This window comes from Lotus japonicus, chromosome 2, assembly GCF_012489685.1.
Source record: "Lotus japonicus ecotype B-129 chromosome 2, LjGifu_v1.2".
In the NCBI taxonomy this organism is placed as follows: domain Eukaryota; kingdom Viridiplantae; phylum Streptophyta; class Magnoliopsida; order Fabales; family Fabaceae; genus Lotus; species Lotus japonicus.
The window spans coordinates 2666889-2689116 of NC_080042.1; the positions used below are offsets into that span (position 1 = coordinate 2666889).

General features: G+C 39.0%; 3 protein-coding genes across 3 annotated transcripts; 1 reads left to right on the forward strand and 2 right to left on the reverse strand.

Moving 5' to 3' along the window:
• Nucleotides 1–13521: 13521 nt before the first annotated feature.
• Nucleotides 13522–15037, reverse strand: LOC130735908 (uncharacterized). The gene has a single exon (XM_057587780.1). It carries the CDS (start codon nt 15035–15037, stop codon nt 13721–13723), a length of 1317 nt encoding a protein of 438 aa, XP_057443763.1. The 3' UTR covers nt 13522–13720.
• Nucleotides 15038–15540: 503 nt separating this feature from the next.
• On the reverse strand, nt 15541–16689 carry LOC130735909 (glutathione S-transferase T3-like). The gene has a single exon (XM_057587781.1). It carries the CDS (start codon nt 16687–16689, stop codon nt 15541–15543), a length of 1149 nt encoding a protein of 382 aa, XP_057443764.1.
• Nucleotides 16690–20324: 3635 nt separating this feature from the next.
• On the forward strand, nt 20325–21881 carry LOC130737403 (uncharacterized). The gene has a single exon (XM_057589158.1). The coding sequence runs from the start codon at nt 20425–20427 to the stop codon at nt 21535–21537; it is 1113 nt and encodes a 370-aa protein (XP_057445141.1). The 5' UTR covers nt 20325–20424; the 3' UTR covers nt 21538–21881.
• The last annotated feature ends 347 nt before the right edge of the window (nt 21882–22228 follow it).

The window sequence follows — 22228 nt, forward strand, 5'->3', positions numbered from 1 at the left end:
TTATCCATTTGATGGGATCAGTGCCATTAGGTATAGGTATAGTCAGATAACCTTCACTAATAGGATTTTTCATGACCCCATATCGCAGGATCATAAGCATAAACACCATAAACAATGATGCAATCAGCACTCCTCCATACAATTTCTTCATTTTGATGATCCTATGAATGAAGCAATATCCCTTCATCTTTATGGCACTTGATCACAAGGACACCAAACTGTCACTAAACTGACCATCGTCTTTCATATAACTCCTTGTTCTAATCATGGAACAAAAAATGGTATAATCAAATACGGAACGCGAATAGTAAATTCTTCGTATGAGATTCTCAAAAAATTCTGGGATAACATTTGCTGAATAGCAGTGCAAGATTCACCTCTTTCTTTTAGTCCGCTACCAAACTGACATCAACAACCAGCTACCAGCCCTTGGAAGCAGGTTCTGGGCACTGAGATATCCACCCTGAGAATTATTTGGAAAGCATATCAGACGCAGCTTGCATGCTGGACCTGTATTCAGTGCAATAAGACAAGTCAAACGTAATATTCTATCAATAATCACCAGAACAAAGGTATGATCTGTATCTCACTTATAAAGGAATACATTTTCACTAAAACTCAAAAGCTACTACTGCCAAATGTCATGAATATGGAGAAGAATGGTCATAAGTCATAACTATCCCCTAAGTGCGTCAAAGAACAAAATGATTTCGGCATATTCTTGGCAAAGCCAAGATCTTAAGAACAACACAGGAAAAAAAACCTAAGACCCATATTTAGAGACCAGGAGGAGCATCACATCATATTTAGTCTCCAGAAGGCAACTTTTAATATATTGGTGAACTTTGCTTAATCTTCTTAGCTTGAGGAAATCTGAACTACAAAACACAAAAGACAATGAGAAGCAGTTATTTCCACAATGAAATGAATTTTTAACAAACTAAATTTTATCTTTACATCTGAATGTTACTCTTCTACCACCATAACCATGTGACGAAAAACTACTAATTCTCAGTAAGATGTTAAATTAAACAGAAGATTAAGCCCACCTCAGATGCCCTTAAGCTTAAAGTTAAGTAAAATAGATCAACATGTAACTTATGATCCCAAAGTCTTATCAATTGAACCGCAACAGAGCATCAATGAGTACTTATGTATGTATCTTATGGCCTATCTATAAGTTGTTTGAATGAGGATATATAAATCCCTGTATAATCAGTAGAATGAGGGTATATAAATCCCTGTACAAGTTGAGCTCTTTAACAGAAATAGAATTAGTTAGAGCCTGAGTATAGAAACTAACCCACTAAGAGTCTATTCACATAATAAATTATCAGCTTGTAATGACTAAGTATATTGCATACTCTAACAGAATACAATATATCATGGAAAAGACTTCCCAGAAACCAACTACCCTTGAGCTCTGATCACACACCTCTCTTTTATTCATGGGTACATTGAAAATATTTACTCAATCCAACTATTCAAGTGTATAACCACATGCCTATGAATCAATCAATTCAAAATCAAGTGAATCAGCATCTGCAAAATGGTGAGACCTTAAAGTTGTATTATGGCTTAGAGTATCATGCAGAGTAGAAAGATGAAAGAATGAATGCTCAAAAGACTACAAAATTCAATTCCTGCATAAATCGATTCAAAGCAGGAACGGAAACTGAACAAGAGCAGTCTGGAACACAAATCGATTCGAAGCAGGAACACAAAACCAACGGAAGAGTTGATTGTTAATTGTTTTTAAGAGGCCAGCAATTGTGCATAAAGCTGTCTATGATGGTCCTCATATACGGTTCATCTCAAAAGATGATGAGATTTTTAAATGGTCAAGATACTGCGTGTTCTTACGTGCATTTGATTTGGTGATATTGTTTGTTGTCATTTTACATCTAGATGTCTTATTTTTCCAGGATGTTCGATCGTAATTGGAGTTTATTAACGGGGACCCATTTCACTCAAAAATCAAACACAAGTTCTGAACAATGTGCGTCCCCTCCTATGCTATCTTAAATGAGATTGACAATTTGGTTCATTTTAGGTTGAAAAATATTATGTTATATTTTCTGTTTCTTTATCTATGAATTGTGAAATTAAAATAACTACAGCATTGCATTTCACTCTATGGCTTAACTGTTTCCCGATTCAGTTCAATTTAGTTATCAATTACAACATATGGTTTGCACCAGGTTTTGAATTTAGGCTTAATTGCATTTTTGGTCCCTCATTATTATAAATGGTGTGGAACCGGTCCCCCAACTATTTATCTAGCATTTGGAGTTCCTTAAGTTTTGTCCATTAACAGTTTTGGTTTTCCGTTCAAAAACTAACGTTTTTTTCAATGTTCTGAAAACCGGACCGGACCGGCTGGTTCGACCGGTCGGACCGGGAACCGGACATGCCACCGGTCCGGAAGGCTTTAAAAACCGGGAATTATTGAACCGGAGAAAAACCGTAAAAACCGGTCAGAACTGGTAAAACCGGCGGTTCTGCGGTTTATTCGGTTGGTAAAAAAACCATTTTCTTTTTTTGAAATGAAAAAAAAACCATTTTCCAAACAGTACCTATACGATCTGCGTTAATAGCTGGCTGGCACCCCTTGATTTCCACCCTCTGACAATTAGTATTAGTCATTTCCATAAAAAACTGAGCATTTATTATTTTTTTGAAATAGAACATTTAATACTCACTCCTTTGAAAAACCAAAAAGAATATAGGTAATAAATAAATTGTATAGTTTCCAGATACTGTACAAGCCAACTTTCAGATTTTCAAGAAATTAATGCAATGATTGAGAAAAAAAAAAAAGGAAGGAAAATTAAACGTAATTGAATCATTACCTATGTAGTTAAAAAAAAAAAACAATTTTAGGTGGCTCTCTATCATTTCATTTATGGAAGTTCTATTTTATTTAAATATAGCTTTATTTTTTAAATTCTCATATTTAAGATAGTACAGTATAAATTAGATTTTTAATAGTATTAATAATTAATATTTATTTTAAAATACTATTTAAATATTACCGGTTGAACCTCGGTTTGACCCCGGTTGAACCTTTAAACCTTAAACCAGTGCTTCCACCGGTTCGGTGACCGGTCCGGTTTTCAGAACATTGGTTTTTTTGCTGACATTGGCTTCATTAATTGATGTGGCAAACTTATTTAACCATCAATGTAGATAAATATTTATTTAAAATAATAAAAAAATTATAAGAAACAAAAAACAGTTTACTTTCAACAAAGAAAAAGGAACAAAAATCATCAGCCACCGTCACGACCTTTTCTCCCCTTCTTTCTTCTTCCATCTTCTCCCCTTCTCAACTGCCACTAGGGATGGCAATGGGTCGGGTAGGGTGCGGGTTTTGCCAAACCCAAACCCAAACCCGAAATCAAAAACCCACACCCGCACCCGCACCCGAACCCGAAATGGGTGGTGAACTTAAACCCACACCCGAACCCATTGGGTTTCGGGTTCACCCGACCCGTACCCACACCCGCACACAACCTCAAACAAACAGTTGAACTCGGAAACCCGACCTGAAAAAGACTGTGAAGAGAACTATATTATGTAATGTAACATTGTAATTGCCATGTTACTGTTAAATTAATATGCAAGATGCTGCATATATTGTACTGCACAAGCAGAATACTTAGGTTTCACTTATACAGATCCGGGTTCGGGTAGGGTTCGGGTGCGGGTTTGGCCAAACCCAAACCCGAACCCGAAAGTGATCGGGTAAAACCCGAACCCGAACCCGAACCCATTTAACTCGGGTTTTCACCCAAGAAATCGGGTCGGGTCGGGTCGGGTGCCCATGGGTTCGGGCTTCTCTGCCATCCCTAACTGCCACACCTCCACGACCTTCTCCCTGCAAGTTCTGGAAACTGGAAAGACAAAAATGGAGAGGTGATGGTATGATTTGCGGAGTTTTCCTGATCTCGGAAATGTGATGGGCGCCTTTTGTTTCACTTTTACTTAAGGCATTCAGATAGTTTTTTTTCTGCAAGTACAGCAGTTCAAATAGGAGGAGTGAGCTAAGTTTCTTTGTTTTGGTTTTAAAATGTAATTTTATACTCAAATATTGATGATAGGAGGAACATTGATTGCTTTCCACACTAGAAGAAACAATATTGTCAATGTTTAGAGTTGAAATGCTTTTGACATGTTTATATAACTTCCTATTTTTATAAGGTGGCCGTTAATATTGGCACGTTATTAAAATTTATGTTGTTGATTATTGCTAGGTTGCATATTATTAAATTTTTGTAAGTCATGAGTTATTTCTATAGTAGTTAATCCCAGATCGCAGCCTATCGCGGTTGACTTACAAGAGAGGTCGTTACAATCGCGAATCGCGGGATTTCGCAGCCTAAATCTCGTCGCGGCTCGAGGCTGCTACGCCGCTATCACGCTAGGATCGTGCGCTATTGACTACTATGGTTATTTCAAAACCTAAAAGCCCCACGTTGCTAGATTCATGATCCCCCTCCCCCTTTGCTCCAAAAAATTGGTTTGCTGCTTCAGGATTTGAATAGTATATTTAAGTTCATTAAAGTGGTTTGTATAATTCTTGTGTGCTTCAAGCCGAGCATCTCTAAACTGCCATCAATTGGCTTAGAACATTGTGTAATCGGCAAGATAGATTGCACGAGCAAGGACGATCTGAGCCAGCATAAATTAGGAAAGAAGCACAAAAAGAACTTGGAGAAACTAACTATCAATATGCTTAAGAGTAAGAGGAAATTGAATTGTGGGCAAACTTTGTTTTCAAAAACAATTGTAAGTTTGAAAACATTTTCGTAATCGTCTGGTGCAAAGGAAATATAGACGTTAAAGAGTAAAAGCGATTGCACAGCGATTTATCCTAGATCACCCCCAAAACCAATAGAGCTACGTCCAGTCTTTGGCTATACCAAGATTTTCCATTAACCACGTGTTATTCAGGACGTCTCCTAACCACGTACTATCAGGACGTCTCCTACCACGCATTCTCGGGGACGTCTCCCTACAAGTATTATTAGGACTTCTCCTAAAAACAATCTTTTTCCAAATGTTTTTCCTCTACGAAAATCTCTTCTTAATAAGAGTGGAGTAGAGCGATTTAGCACATTTGAACTACAAAGGTTTCTCTCACATTTGACTCTATCTTTACTTTGTTTTCTAAGATCTAAGAGGCCTACAATGATTTGGATCTAAGATTTGTAGCACTCTTCTTCTTCCTTTGTGGGTTTGACTCTAAAGAAGGATAGCACAAGAAAGGGAACTTGTTCCAGAAGCTCTTGGGTGCCAAGACATTATGGATTTGATTGTTGAAGCTGGCATGCTGAAAACTGTTACGGGCATTGGGAGATGCTATGACAAGCTAGTCAAGGAGTTTGTCGTCAATATCACTGCTGACTGCAATGTTTCTAGAAGTCATGAGTTCAGAAAAGTGTATGTGAGAGGTAAGTGTGTAAACTTCTCCCCTGTGGTGATTAACTCCTATTTGGGTAGGAGTCAAGATGTTGTTGTTGTTGAGAATATCTCATTCAGTGATATCACTTATAAGATTACTGCTGGACAAGTTCAGAATTGGCCCAAGAAGGGGTTGTTGTCTTCTAGGAATCTTAGTATGAAGTATGTCATTCGAAATAGAATGGGAGCTTCCAACTGGGCACCAACAAACCATACCTTTCACATCTCTATGATGTTGGCCAAGCTGATCTACCTTGTAACACCCCGATTTCGGTGGCGTCACTTTAGTAACCAAAAAGAAAGTTTAAGCGGAAAAACGTGAATATTTTTTTTTTTTGATAATAGAAGTAGAAACTGAAAGAAATGAAACTCGACAACGAAAGATAACAGAACTAATACACAATATATATTACAGCCCCCGCTGTAAGTAGCTAGCCTCGTCACGAGTAAACCTTCAGTGACGGGTAATGAGAAAAGTAGCGCCCGTAGGCAAAAGGTCCAGATCAAATATAAAGGTGAAGTGTCCACAACACAAACCTCAAAAACGAGAATAAGCTGGCCCAATGGCCTCAAACAAGACCTCCTAAGTCCAACCAACTCTCTGTGATTCCCATAAAGAAACCACACAAAAAGCTATAAGTGGGAAACTACCCTGTCCCCAAAGAAACAAATGATGTTCACAGCTAAGACTCTACTCCTACACTAATCCCATCTCGAGGAGCTCACACCAGCACTAAAACCTACATGCTGGCATGATCGTCGTCCGAATCTGAATCCAGAACGACCTAGTCTATGTACACCATCCGTCCTCCTCTCGCGAACGCGATGCGCTCTTGTTCCAGCATCTCAACCCTAGTTTCCCCCGAAGGGTGAACCATCATGAACTAGCCCGCCAAAGACATCTGACAATGGGCGTTTGTCCGCCAAAGCACACACAGAAGACGCGAGGGTCAACTCCAAAGAATTACGTAAATAATAGCACCGATAGATACAGATAATAGAATAGCCACTTAGGCATATAGCTAGGGGTAACATCCTAGGGTTGCGCAATGAATATAACGACAGTAATAACACATAGCATGCATCAGATAAAATTAACGATTATCAATCACACTCAGCAACTAAGTCAGTATGCATGTTGCATGAAATGATATGGCGGTTAACCCAGTTAACCAATGCATTCCGGAAACGGATGGACATCAAACGGATCAATCCTAGCACCAGCAACGGTGGGACCATTTCTGCCCGCGTGCCTCTTACACCAAACAAAGGTAGCCAGATCAGCAGTAAACCCTAAGGTCTGCCATTTCGGTCTGCTACAAGAGTCGTCTACAAACGCTCTTACACGGCATTCCGGGTCTTATGACCATTTTTGGAAACCGACGAAGGTCCGTTAATCACGCCGTGTATTAACCTCCCATGTGTGCATGAATGCAATGTGATTAGCCAAACAACGTCTCCGACCTCACTCGACACGTCGCCACGTGTTCTAGCTAAATTAATGTCTCTAAAAGCTTACCCTGAGGTAACAGTCGATTCTGCGACAAAATACAATAATCATATGCTGAGTGCAAACACTCACGATAACTCTTCGAGTCATCAATGCTCTCACGAAGTCTCACGCCTCAGTGGAGTCTCTCACATTCACAAAGTCTCACGCTTCAGTGAAGTTTTATGCTTTCACGGGGTCTCACGCCCCAGTGAATTTACACACTTGCACGAAGTCTCACGCTTCAGTGAAGTTTCATGCTGTTCACGAGGTCTCACGCCTCAGAGAAGATCCATGCTTTCCACAAGGTCTCACGCCTCAGTGGAGTATCACGCATTCACAAGGTCTCACGCCTCAGTGAAGCTTCATGTTGTTCACGAGGTCTCACGCCTCAGTGAAGATCCATGCTTTCCACAAGGTCTCACGCCTCAGTGGAGTATCCCGCATTCACAAGGTCTCACGCCTCAGTGAAGCTTCTCGGCTCATCCCTTGGATAGCTTAACAACACAACGGCTTCCAGAGCACAAGAGTATCGACATACTCAGAACTTATCAATCTCCTCAACACTTGGATCCGACGACACTTCTCGTTTTCCAAAACTAAGATTTGCATCCGAAGCTTCCTTTCGAGTTTATTATCATTAATTGAAGATTTAGAGGTTGTTTAATGTCTTATGAGTTTTCTTTACAAAATAATATCATTTTTGTCTTATCGCAAATCCTATTAGTTCTCGGGATCTCCTAATCCCCCAAATGACACCAGAGAATGTCTCGATCCATGAAACACCATAACAAGGCCCGAATCTCATTCGTCCTATCAAACTTTCTCAAAACTCTCAAAATAAAATCGGCATGACCTGCCCGCTATTCTCACTTTTTAGAAACTCAGATTTCATTGCAAAAGCAGAATTAACTCAGCACAATCAATCAACATGTCATATATCAACATATTAAGCAATAACCACATAGCACTTAGCATATAAGGCATGCATCACACATCCTAAATTACCCACATAGCACATAGCATGTAATTCACTCTCAAAAACATTCAGTAGATGCATCATCTACATTGTCAGCCGAAGCCTCAGAAAACATTTTTTTTCCAATCAAACACAAACAAGTGCATAAACAGTAAATCAATGTCGAAAGCATCGACCCTAAGCATTAACTAGAGATTCAGTGAGTAGCCCTCACCTGAAGATTCTCCAGGATTATCTTCTATCACTCCTTCACAATCAAAGCCTTGCTCTTTAGGAAATTCCTCAAAAGCACCTTTAGAGCTAAACCACAGAAATCAATCAAAATCTATCGGAAACTAAGCTATCAATACTCACTAAGGTTACACGAAGTAGTACATACTCCGAGGTACGATAATCTAGCGCGAAAGGACAAGTTTTCGAAAAAGGAATTTTCCTCTTCCTCCCCTATAGGGCTCGGCCACTTTTGGTAATTGTAGGGTTCGATTTTTCTTCGATCAAACTTGGTTCCTATGCTTTCATTAGCCGTAACTAAGGGTATTCTAAACTCGGAAAACTTATTGGATCAAAAACTGTCGCAGGGGTATTTTGGTCATGATTTTTAACTTAGAATTTCAAAACTGAAATCCCAAAAAGCAAATTTGACAGGGACGTTACTAACGACGTTTATGACAACTAATCCTACTAGCACTAAGCTAAGGCGATAGTTTTCAGCCTAAAGGTTGAAGCTTTACTCCAAAAATGGGTATTTAAGGCATAAATTGATTCCGGCGGAAATCCGGCGACATTACGGAAAATCTAATCCGGCAGAAGTGATCTTGGGCACGTAAGGAAGATGTTTAGAATCAAAAATGAAATATTCAGGATAGTTTTGCAAAAACCTCAAAACTATCAGCTCAGAAAAGTCTATAGAAAAGCTATGGAAAAAGCGATCAGAGGTAAGGATTAGCGACTATACCTCGAAACCTTGAAGTAGCAACTGATTAATCGACGATCAAGCAAGAAATGAAGAAAATCTCTCCTCCTCCTCTCCTATGCAAACTCGCGGCCTTGAATGAGTTTTTGGGTGAGTTTTGTGATTTTTTTCTCATTTCTTGGCTATATATAGAGGTTGGCAAAACGCGGTAAAATGAAAGTTTCGCGAATCTGATTTTTCCGGCTTCATTCTCCATGAATTCTAAGATATGTTTTGGTGAAAGAATTCCAAAACTAAAATGAGGTCTCCTTGTATTTTTGGTAACTAATGCAAAGTCGGTGTAAAACTATTTTACCCGATAAGTTGCTTTTTGCATCGGATGTCGGAATAGAAAACTTCCTTCTGAAGAAAGATTGAAATCATCAAGAGAAATGGGTGTACGCGTGTAGAATCTTCATTTGAAGCTCTGAATAGAAAAAGTCCTCATAGTCGGGTGATTCTAGGGTTTTGAAATACCAGGGTTTCGGTTTCGGCAAACTTCCGATGATTGGAATCGGACGTTCGTAGATCCTAGAGTTTCGCCTCGAAACGATTGTGATATATGGAAAAAGAGAAGTTCTAACATTTCTCTGAAGATTTTTGGAATTAACTTCCATCGTGCCTATAAGTGAAAACTAGCTATATACTAGGGTTTCTGACCTAGGTTTAAGCGTATAACGATCGTGCTATAACTTTTATCGATCATGATACAATCCTTTGACTTTTCCTGAACTTTCTCCTTCATAAATTTATTTCATTTGGTAAACTCTTGTTCAGGTTTCCCTTCACGATACATCAACCCTAGTCGTGAATAAGAATTTTATTCACTTAACACAAGCTTAAAAACTTGGGCCTTACATACCTCATTGGAACAAAGACAAAATTTGATTTTGGAGCTTTTGTATTTGATTAGACCTTGAAACATGATGAGACGTATGTTGTGAAGCTTCCAATTGCTTTTCCTTCATTGATTTCTGAGATTATATTGAGTTAACATCTAGATATTGTGGCCTCAGATGAGCATCCAAGCAAGAAAGGAAGCAATGTGGAGTTTTTGTTCCGAGTTTTATAGGTTTTCAAATTCCCAGAACACAAACCTACAATACGTTCCGACTTTTAAGAACTTGAAATGTCGTCATTAGGGATAGTATAATCTTTCCCCACTTTAAAGTATGGTGTGATTTTAGGTGTTGGGGGTGTCAATTCCATCACCCTTAATTTTTGGGAGGTTTTTGGGGTCCTTTTTTTGTTTACTGGGTAGTTTTGGTTTTTTTTTTTTCTGGGTTGGAGTTTTGAGATTTTGTTTTTTGTTTGTTTGTTTTTTTCGTCAATCTCTTAGGAGATTGCCTCTCCAGTTAATCAATAATAAATTCTCTTTTTCTTTTGAATTAAGTTATTCAATGAGTAAATCACACTCGAACCGAGAGCATTCACATTTTAATTTTAGGCTTAATTGCACTTTTGGTCCCCCAACTTTGGCCTTCATGCGAAAATCGTCCCCAAACTTCAAAATTACTAAAAAACGTCCCTAACGTTTACACCCGGTTGCGAAATTGGTTTTCCGTCCAATTCCATCCAAAAACTAACGAATTTTGGGATAAAAATTAATAAAAAAATAAGAAAATAAAACAAAAACCTAGAAATTGATGAATGTTCATCTTCTTCAAGGAACCTTCATCATCATTTTCATATTCTTCTCTAGAAAACCCAGAAGCAAACAAAAAAAAAATCATAAACCCCACCCCAAACATCAATTTCAAATCTCAAATCAACCATCAATTGAAGATGATCATGTCACAAATTTGTTTAAAACAAAACTCAATCTGATAATCATCTCCATATTTATATCAGGCGAGTAATATGAACTAAATCCTCTTCATCTTCAATCATCATCATACATCCAAGAATAAACCAGAAAAAACGAGAAGCCACCACAACAATAAAACACATTCTTCCTTTGTCCCATTATCAGTAATTCAGTATATCACCATGTCCTCTTGGCATCTACCTTGATCCAATTTCCTTCCATCCTTGTCATTACAGTAACACATCAATATCCAAATATCAAAATGTTGAAAGTAAAAACATTAACAAATCTGTCTTGTTTTTCTCATAGTTCAAGCATTAACAAAGAAATCTCCAATTCAATCAAACAAATCATCTCCGACGACGATGCATTTGCCAGACTCTACGCCACCATACCCAAAATTGGAAGAGGTCAACATTATCTTAACAGCGCGCACCAGCTACAAAATTGATGAAAATTCACAAATCAAAATACCCAACAAATAATTCCTGCCTAAATTCAAAATCAAAAAAGAAAAAACATTGGGGTCAAAACCTATATTTCCAATTTCCCCAATTCAAACTCACTCTCAGCCCGATGAAGTCCTGAGGCCTTCCCTGACGCTGTGGCGACTGAGACCTGTGCCTGCTCCTTCCATTGTGGTAGCGCTCCGGCAACCTCTCGTGCCTCGACCTTGACAACCTGATGTTCCTTTCTCCGCCTTGACCCTCCTCCTCGTCGTTCTCCGTCCCCTTCCTCTCCTTCTGCTCAACAGCTTCCCATTATGAACCCCACCCTCTGCTCCTCTCGCGCTCACGTTCGGGTTGAGCTCTCTTCAAGCGCTTCATTCATGGAGAGGGGGAGCGAGAAGCGAGGAGCGTGGTGTGTGGCGGCGCTGGTCACAGCAACAGAGGAGAAGCGTGGCGGCGCTGGACACAAGAGCATGGCGGTAGCGCGATTTTGTGGAGGAAAGAAGGAGAAGATGTGGTGGTTCTGTTGAGAAGGAAGGAAACGAGGTCAGAAAGGAAAAGGAGGTGGTGGTGGCGGCATGGCCGTGTGTGGCGGCGAGGCCATGGGAGAGATGAAGGAGGTGGCAGCTAGGGTTTTGTGTCTCGGTAGCTTCTGCTCTGATGGTTAATGGGTTTTTGTTGTTGGATGATAAATGAATTTATGGGTTTTTAATATGAATATGATGAATGTTTCAGAGACTTAATTTTTTGATTAATTTTTTGAGGGATATTCCGTTAGTTTTTGGATGGAATTGGACGGAAAACCAATTTTGCAACCGGGTGTAAACGTTAGAGACATTTTTTGCTAATTTTAAAGTTTAGGGACGATTTTCGCATGAAGGCCAAAGTTGGGGGACCAAAAGTGCAATTAAGCCTTAATTTTAATGAGACTATCTCTTATTAAGAATGTGGGAAGGGTAACTCACTTGCTGAACTAGGGGAAATGAAGGGATTTGCAGGGTGAAGGGTCGGGGTTCGAATCCTGACAAAAGAACTAATTTACTAATAATTAACTACTAACATTTGCTGATAAAAAAAATCTCTTATTAAGAATTTTTTTCATATAAAAGACTAGAACTTAACACTTTATATAAGAGAAATCTTATATGTACCTTTTTTTTTTAATAATGTGTACCACTTGATTTGACCATTCATCGCTAAAATACTCGTTTTGTTTGCCAAAAAAAAATACTCATTTTTATATATGCATAAAGGAAAGACATCATCGTTGAGTTTTTCCCAGAAATCTAGAAACATGTGGGTTGATGAATCGTTAAGGATGTGCAAATGGCCAAGTTTTTTTTTTTTTTTTAATAAGCAAATGGCCAAGTTAATATAAGGGAATTGTTATTCAGACCCCATGACTATTTAGATTTTGTTAAATTTATAAAATTTTAAAAGACCATTTATAAAAAAAAATTTGCCCGCACTTTTAAAAGTATGTTACTTACGCACTTTTAAAGTTCGTTATAGACGCACCTCTAAAGTGCGTTATGGCCGCACTTTAAAAGTGCGTATATAACATATCATATATTTTATTAAGGGTATTTAAATATTTTTACACTTTAAAGGGCGTCTGAATAACTATCGGGAGTCCGAATAACAATATCTTTAATATAACCCCTTTCTAAGATAATGTGTAGCCAGCTAGCTCAATATGATGACGATTCATATATATTCTTGTTTTTTAGTGGTTAACTAAGATATAAAACTTAAGATTCAAAAACCATGTAACGATTCTCATGGCGGATGGCCTAAAAAAGACAACGCATTGCCCCATAATTATTTGGCGCAAACGTCATGCTTCATGCGCAATAGTCAACAAATAACAAGATCTAACAATTGTCTATGTGTGGATATATTTGTGTAACATCACATGTTTTAATTTCATAATCTAATTTTGTCAATTTTTCAAGTGCAATGTATTAAATTCAGTACAATACAAGAAAACGTGATTTTCTACTACGTCAACAAATTACAACTTAGAGCAACTCCAATGATTAGGCTCTTATTTGGGCTTTTATACACTATTCAGCACTATTCTACACTATTCATGTGCCACGTCAGACTTAAGAGCCTGCTAAGAGCCTGAAGCAGATTTTGCTCCAATGCATGGGCTCTTAAATTACTATTACAAGGGTCCCACTGTGTCCCACCATACAACATTAAATAATGATATTTATTTTCACCTAATTTAGATTTAAAATTTAATAGTATATCAATACTTCAACTAAAAATTAATTTAATTATTACTTATACTAATTTAATTTAAAATTAATTTTCCTAAAATTTTAAAAAAAGTACATTGTATTGAATTATAGAAATAAAAGAGAGCCAAACTTGAGAGAGAGAGCCTCATTAAAACCTTACTAGGAAAAGCCCAATTGGGATACAAGCCTAGTGAAGGAAAAAGAGTACAACAATCCCTAAGAGAGACCTTAATACATTACATTAACAAAATAAATACGAAAGGAAATACATGAGAATGAAAAATAAACAACAATACATTTGAAACGAAATACACATCAAGGCGTGAAGATTAAGTTTCATTATTATCGATTTCAGGAAGGTCCCAGATATGCTCCACCAAGTCTGCTTGAAGTTGGCGATGGATTGACTTTTCAATTTGATGTGCTCTCCTTTCCAACATATTTCTAAAAGCGGGAATAGGACCGCTTAATACTTCAGCATCCGATATGTCATTATTGACCTGCTCATAAACAAAATTACCTTTGTACGTGTTGCGCTCATCTTCAACAATCATGTTATGCAATATGATGCAAGCATAGATGATTGACTTCATGTCATTCGGATGCCACCAGCGTGATGGACCACGGACAATCGCAAACCGAGATTGGAGCACTCCGAATGCACGTTCCACGTCCTTTCTTGCTGCTTCTTGTCTTTTGGCAAACTTTTGTTTTTTTTCTCCTTGTGGCATTGGGATGGTCTTCACAAATGTACCCCACTCGGGATAGATACTGTCTGCTAGATAGTATCCCATGTGATACATTGTTTCATTCACTCTAAATTTCACCATGGGAGCAGCTCCACGCAAAACCTCATTAAACACCGGAGATTGGTTTAGCACAGTAATGTCATTATTTGAGCCTGCAATGCCAAAAAATGCATGCCAAATCCACAAGTCTTGTGATGCCACTGCTTCAAGCATGATTGTGGGTCTTCCATGATCACCTCGGGTGTATTGACCTTTCCACGCAACTGGACAATTCTTCCATTCCCAATGCATACAATCAATGGAACCTAACATACCTGGAAATCCACGAGACTCCCCCCATTGAAGTAGGCGTGTCATGTCTTCCTCGTTTGGACGCCTCAAGTATTGCCCACCAAATACTTCACACACACCTTCTACAAAATTCTTTAAGCACTCAATTGCAGTACTTTCACCAATTCTAACGTATTCATCAACACTGTCAGCAGGTGATCCATACGCTAACATACGAATAGCGGCGGTGCACTTTTGTAATGGTGATAGACCTTGTCTTCCAACTGCATCAACGGACATTAAAAAGTACGGGTTATAAGACCCAAGGGCCTCTACAATTCTGAGGAACACATGCTTTCGCATTCGAAACCTTCGTCGGAAAAGCTCTTCCGTGTATACAGGATTTTCAGAGAAGTAGTCCTTCATCAACCGCTCGTTCCCAGCTTCACGATCTCTCTTTATTACTCTTCTTGTTTTCTTGGGTCTAACGGTGTTGGCATGTTGTTGTTGTTGTTGATAGAACTCCATCTCCTGCTGCATCATATCTTCAACGAACGTGTCATTCATAAAATCCTCCACACATTCGTTGTAAAATGTGTTCCAGTCGGGTAAATTGTTTGGATCCATTATATGGCACAAATGACAAAATATTGGTGTAATTTGATAGGAGGAATACAAGATGAGAGAACGAAAGAACTGTTGAATGTTGAAATGAATGAAATATGGCATGAATAAATAAGAGAAACAACGGTTATATTCCCAACGGCTATATTCCCCAACGACTATATTCCCAACGGCTATATTCCCAACGGCTATATTACCCAACCGCTATATTCCCAACGGCTATATTTCCCAACGGCTATATCCCCAACGGCTATATTCCCCAACCGCTATATTCCCCAACGGCTATATTCCCCAACATTGACATAGTACTTATTACGAAATTTGAATGATAAAATTACGACATTGACAATATACTAATTAAGAAATTAGAATAACGAAATTACAACATTGATTCAGTACACATGAAGAAGCTAGAATAATAAAGTTACAACATTGATGCAATACACATTAAGAAATTGGAAGAATAAAATTACATCACTAATACACATTAAGAAACACAAGAAGATTTAAGACATTCCTAGTTCACTTAAGGCGAAAGCACGTAGTGCGTTATGCGTACGCAACTCCTCATCGTTCATTCCAGATGTGTTCTTGTTAAGGATATCCATATATGCCCGAAAGTTCTCCGCCTTCTTAAATTTGAGTTCTTCCTGTCTCAATTGCAGTTCACTTTGTTTCAGTTGTTGGTCAGCTTGTTGCAAATCTAGTTCTCTATTCCTTATCTCCCTAAAATTTGCCATCATTTCCATTTTAGCCTTCCCCATGGCTAACACATCAGGGTGAGGAGCAAAAGATAGAGTACTTGACGCAGTATCTGTTGTTTTGGCCTTTCTCTTCTCTGCCTTCTTGCCCTTCGGGCGAGTTGTTGGTGGTGTTGCCTCATATTCGTCGCAATCAATTGATGCACTTGGGTCAGTCGATGTTCCGTCGGCGCCAGCTCCTGACTTCTTTTGTCCCCTTGAATTGGTTTTCATTGATTGTCCCTTCCACTTTGGTTCATCTTTCACCATCCGCCATACATTCTCATGTGTGAAATCTTTTTTATGGTCTACCTGAAATAGGGCATGCGCCTCAGCCATGATATCCTTCTCTGAGTGTCCACTTTTCCAAGGAGTGGTAACTTTGTTGTAGCAACCGGTAAAGAATTGAATATCTTTACTCAATTTTCCAAAACGACATTTCAGCATCTTCCCTGTCCTCGGAGGAGTGTCAAAGTCACGGTACTCATCAAATTGGTCGCGGATCCTATCCCAAAACTTTGCTGCCGTTTGATCAGTTCCCACCGTCGGATCCTTAGAAATGTTGAGCCATGATTGAACAAGAAGTAAATCGTCTTTAACCCTCCATCTGGTGCGTTTCTTTCCAGAAGATTGATCCTCATCTTCAAGATCAATATCATCTAGACCCTCGTGTTGTGTATCATCAGGCGTAGCCTCACATTGTGTATCAGAGACTTTTGAACCAGTGCTACCAGTAGGAGGGGCTTGGCTTTGAAATTGGTATTGTGGTGGATACATGGGGTATTGTGGATTTGTGAAATTTTCATCAGGGTGAAGTGGTTGGTTTTGAGATGTATATGGAAACATTTGGTACTGAGAATTATGAACATTGCCACCGGTGTGAGGCGATTGGTTTTGAGGTGGATATGAAGACATTTGGTATTGAGAATTTTGAAAATTGCCACCGGGGTGATGCGGTTGGTTTTGAGGTGGATATGGAGACATTTGGTGTTGATAATTTTGAAAATTGCCACCGGGGTGATGCGATTGGTTTTGAGGTGGATATGGAGACATTTGGTGTTGAGAAATTTGAAAATTGCCTCGGGTGTGACGCGCTTGGTTGTGAGGAGGAAATGACGGCGTAGGTCGAAACACCTGTGAAGGTTGGTTTCCTTGTTGTAACACCGGCGGAGGTTGAGAACTTTCATTGGTGGGAAGTGTTTGATCGTCCAACAAATCATAGTATTGTTGATAATGTTGGTGATCCATTTTGAATTGATGTGTAAAATGATGAAGTGCACACTATATATAATGTATAAAAGCTGAAAATGGGAGAGAAACGGTCTGATAACCGGCCAAACCAGTCAGACAACCTAAAACGGTTAAAAAACCGGCTCCAGCCGGTCAAAACCGGTCTGAAACCGGTCCACAACGGGAGGGTGACCTGCTGGGCAGGTCACCCTATATATAAACCCATCAAGAGCCCCATTTGTGAACCCTAGCCGCCTCTCCCCCTCCCCCCCCCTCGAAACCCTCTTCTCCTCCCCTCTTCTCTTCTTCTTCTTCTCCTCCCCTCTTCTCTTCTCTTCTTCTTCTTCTCCCCTCTGAAACCCAACCCACCTCTGCAACCCCACCACCACCACTGAAACCCAACCCACCGAAAGCCTCTTCTTCTTCTTCTCCTCCCCTCTTCTCTTCTTCTCCCCTGCCTCCTCGAAACCCCCTTCCCTTCTTCTCCCCTCTTCTCTTCTTCTTCTTCTCCCCTCTGAAACCCAACCCACCTCTGCAACCCCACCACCACCACTGAAACCCAACCCACCGAAACCCAACCTCACCACTGAAACCCAAAACCCACCTCACCACCACTGAAACCCAAAACCCACCTCACCCCCACCGAAACCCAACCCACATCACCGCCTCAAACACCCACCACCACAGCCAAAATCCACCTCACCGCCCCCAAATCGACTTACCACCACCCAAATCAGAGCCACCAGATCAGATCAGGGGAAAGGAAGCCCCTTTTCGCACATTCAAGTCTCCCTTTCAACAAGATCGGACATGCAAGGCTCAGAATTTTTTTTTTTCCTATGTAAATATCAGTTGCAGTGTAAAAGTTTGATTTTGGTTGTAAAGTTTGGATTTTTTTTTAAAAAAATTGATTTTGGTTTTGTTCTTGTGTTAGTTTATTTCAAATCTGTTCTTCTTCTTCTTCCCTTCTACCGTTTCTTCCCTCTGAAAGTAGTTGATGAGGAGCATGTGAGAGAAAATAATCGTTTTTTAATATAAGAGCTCATTAAGCAGGAGCTCTTGCAGAAGAGCCTATGGACTGTAGCTAAGAGCTTTAAGGCTCTCTCCAATGCAGGGAAAAAATAAGAGCCGGCTCTTAGCAACTCCAGCTGGCCTAAGAGCCCAGCGTTGGAGTTGCTCTTAGTTTCTCATGAACAACCATCTAGATTTTTTTAAAAAATAAAACTGAAATAATTCCATGGATGACTAAAATTAGCAGAATTCTAATCTGATCTTCGAAATATAATTTCATTCCACTACAAAATAAATACTAATAAGTGAGGGCCAAAAGCCGATGCTAATGAGCTAAAAGCCAATACCAAATTTGTTTTAGTATTAGTTTAGCGTCGATGTTATAGCCGACTCAATAAGGGTTTGTTGGTATCCAAAAATCTTAAATGAATACTTTGGTAGCCGAAAAAGACAAGTTAGCCAATAGCCAAAGCTTCCAGGGCGAATGAGCCAACCGAGAGCAATCATGCATGTAGAGCAATCATGCATCTAGTGGACAAATACTAGAACTCAAACGGAAAGGAAAACATATTTTGAAGCTTCAAGGGCTTTGTCATGTGCATACTAACCAATTGGTTATGTTCCTTAGTGATAGTAAAGGTACTTTTTCACTACGAATCAGCCAATACAGGGAATATCGGATTAAAGCAATCTTTCAAGATCACTATGAGAGATAGGACACTAACACCCATGATATATGAGTGGCTAATTGCTTTGTTAAAATCGATGCTCCTTCATTCTCGGCTGTCATACGCTCGCCTCTCTTGAATGTGAGATGTCTGGGGTCGCAATGGTGAGAATTTAGGGTTGAGGGAGGGTAACTTGAGTAGTTGTTTGGCTTCTTCTCTACATCTTTGTTGAGCACTCCATCAAGTTCGTGAGCGACGATTTTTTGTTCTAGTGGCTGGTGACTTTTGGTTTTTTGATATGCTTTGGGTTTTTGTTGAGGTGTCGTTTTCAATTATGGAAGTGGTGTTTCATGGGGATGAGGACGAGTCCTTGCTCGTAGGGTGTGATGCAGCTGATAGGATTCCATTTGGTCAAACATCTCATCGTATCTCGAACAATTGTGGAGGTCTTTGAGGCTACGATTGCTTTCGAGCCTCAGCGATTCGCTTTCTGCATTGTTTTGGTTGGGAATTCTCTTTGAGGATTGTTGCGGGTCTGGAGATGGTTTGGAAACTTTTATGGCGATGTCGTTAGTTAGTGGGTTTGTGTGCTCGTTCGACTTTATCGTCTTCTCTTTTTATTAACTTCCTGTTTTTTTTAGGATCTTGGTTTCGGTTCTATGGCATTTTCTTTGTTCTATGTTGTTGGTCTTTTGGTTTGCTTGGTTGGGTTGAGTCTTTGTTTAAGTAGGTTTCATGCGGCTAAATAGGATCCCATTTCAGTTGAATATGCCGTTGTTTTTCGATTTCAAATGGAGACCTCTCCAATTGATGATGACGATAAGTTTAGAGTTAAAGCATGCTCTTATGCTTGTGAGGTTTGTGTTTGAGAATTTTGAAGTTTTTTGCTTTAATGGTTGAATTTTTCCCGTTTATTTTATTTATTCGGTCACTGTACTCGACATGTTGAGAGAGTTATTCTTAACTTTTTATATCTACGAAAAATGAGTATATATTTGTTAGAATGAACAGTCAGACACGTGATGCAAAAAATTATTTAATTTGCATATTTTGATTAATATGTAATACTATTTAAAAACTAGTAAAAGATAAAATCTCACACAATAAATTGCTTAGTGCACATATACAATAAAATAATTATAAGAGGTGGCTCCAATGACGACAATCTTCTAGAATAGTCAAATAAAAATGCTCGGCTGTTTGTTGTACCAAAAAAATTCATGGAAAATACACACATGAAATTAATTGATTAGGCATAAGTGTGTGGTACGAAATTAGTTTTTAAATAATTACGTTAAGAGCATTGCTATAGAGCACGAAGGAATTGGCACACCCAAAGCACGACAAGTTGTTTCATGTTTTATGGAAAACAACTCAAATTGTTAATAAATAAAAAGACAAAAAAAAAATTGGTAAAATGCACTTGTCGTGGGTCTCGTGCATGGAAGTTCTCGTGCCTCATATCATTATTCTTACGTTAAATATGCTTTTAGTCCCTATAAAATACTTATCAAATTAGTCTCTGTCTTTATTGTGAGTTTTGAATTCAATCCCTACTTAAAAAATACTAAGTGATATATTCATTCATTTTGGTATCAAATTTTTTAAATCATGTTTTTGTGTAGTCAATTCTTTCTGCAGGCCCCAACTGCATCCACTTTCCTCTACCCTTCCTTTCAGATTTCCCTTGTCCTCTCAGTCCTTGTTTTTGTCATTTTCTTTCTCTATATATCACAACCTCATGCAACAACCAGCACCATTTCCACAAAGCACAATTCCAATTGGTAAAAATCAATATACACAAGACACAATCACTCAACTAAACCAAATACAAACACAGACAGGATCTATGGAAGTAGCAGTGGCAGTGCCTCCTCCACCACCTCCTCTTCCTGACTTCAACTTCAACTTCGACAGCAACTGCTCCTCCCCTTACACCACCGCACCTTCAAGCCCCCGACGCTTTACCAACTTCTTCTTCAGCGCCCCCGCCAGCCCCACCCACTCTCTCTTCCTCCACTCTGCCGCCACCACCACCACCAACCACCATGCTGCTGATGCCGATGAAAATTTCGAATTCGACTTCAGCGGCGACTTCGGCAGACCACCCTCCCTCTCCGCTGATGAACTCTTCCATGGCGGGAAAATTCGCCCCTTATCCGAAACCGCAAAGAAATCAGCATCAAAGAAAGAACCTAACAGAATCGTTCAAAAAGAACAAAGAACAAGCAGCAAAAGAGTAGAAATAATTCAAATTCGTTCTTCATCGTTCTCACTTCCATCATCACCACCACGATCATCTTCATCAAATCATCATATAGGAAGTGGAAGAAGATCTGCATCAGCGGTTTCCGAGTCACATAATGTTTTCCACCAAATTGAATCCACCAACAATAATAGCAACAATTCCAATAATTCCATCACCAACACAACAACAACAACAACAACTGAATCTGAAACTGCAGCTTCAACTTTTTCTTCATTCCTACAATCGATTTCGTTTGCGAAAGGTTACAGAAAATGGAGATTGAAAGATTTTCTACTGTTTCGGAGCGCTTCAGAGGGAAGAGCAACAGACAAGGATCCACTGAGGAAGTACGCGATAGCGCAGCAGCAACACGAGGATGGTGTGAGCGGTTCAAGTTTTCGGTCCACGGAGAGTTCCGGTTCGGTTTCGAGAAGGAGAGGACCGGTTTCGGCTCATGAGTTGCATTACACGCTGAACCGGGCTGCTTCAGTGGAGATGAGGAAGAAGACCATGTTGCCTTACAAGCAAGGGTTGTTGGGATGCTTGGGCTTCAATCAGGGCACGCGTCAAATCAGTGGAAGATTTGGGTCCTTTGATCGTTCATAATCCAGATAACTCATCTGGATCTTCACTTCTTTTTTGTTTTTTTTCTTTTTTCTTTTGAGTTAATGGTCAAATTAGTCATTCAGTGGAAAAATGATGTTCAGTGGCCGGTCAAAAACTACTGTCAAGTAGTTATAATAATAACCGTCACTAAACATGATTTTTTCAAACTAAAGTCAAACACTTGCTTACAAAATTATGGGCTAATTTAACCATTAACTTTTCTTAAAAAAATAGTCTTGCTGTTATTATTTTTTGGTTAATTAGTTAAATAATCCTTTCGTGGAGATAATATGTACATGCAAAACTAATTAGAAGCTCAAAATAATGCCAAAACAGTTAAATTACAGGTTTTGTTGTAATTTTTATTCGGGTTAGTGACTAAATTAATCTCTAAGTTTGTTAGTGAATTTAATTTTAGTCCATATGAAGAAAAAATAGCATTTAGTAACAGTTATAAACCGCAAGTAATTGTAAAAATGACCGCCACTAAACATTATTTTTCTTCAGATGGACTAAAATCAAACTCGCTTACAAACTCAGGATTAATTTAACTATTAATCAAAACTTTTTTATTAGTATTTTCATAAATTTTGTTTATGATTGATCATAAATATGAAAATATTAGTATTAGCCCTAATTCATGAACCGCTCAATAGAATACAAAATACACTTACTTTGATGGCTATAAAGT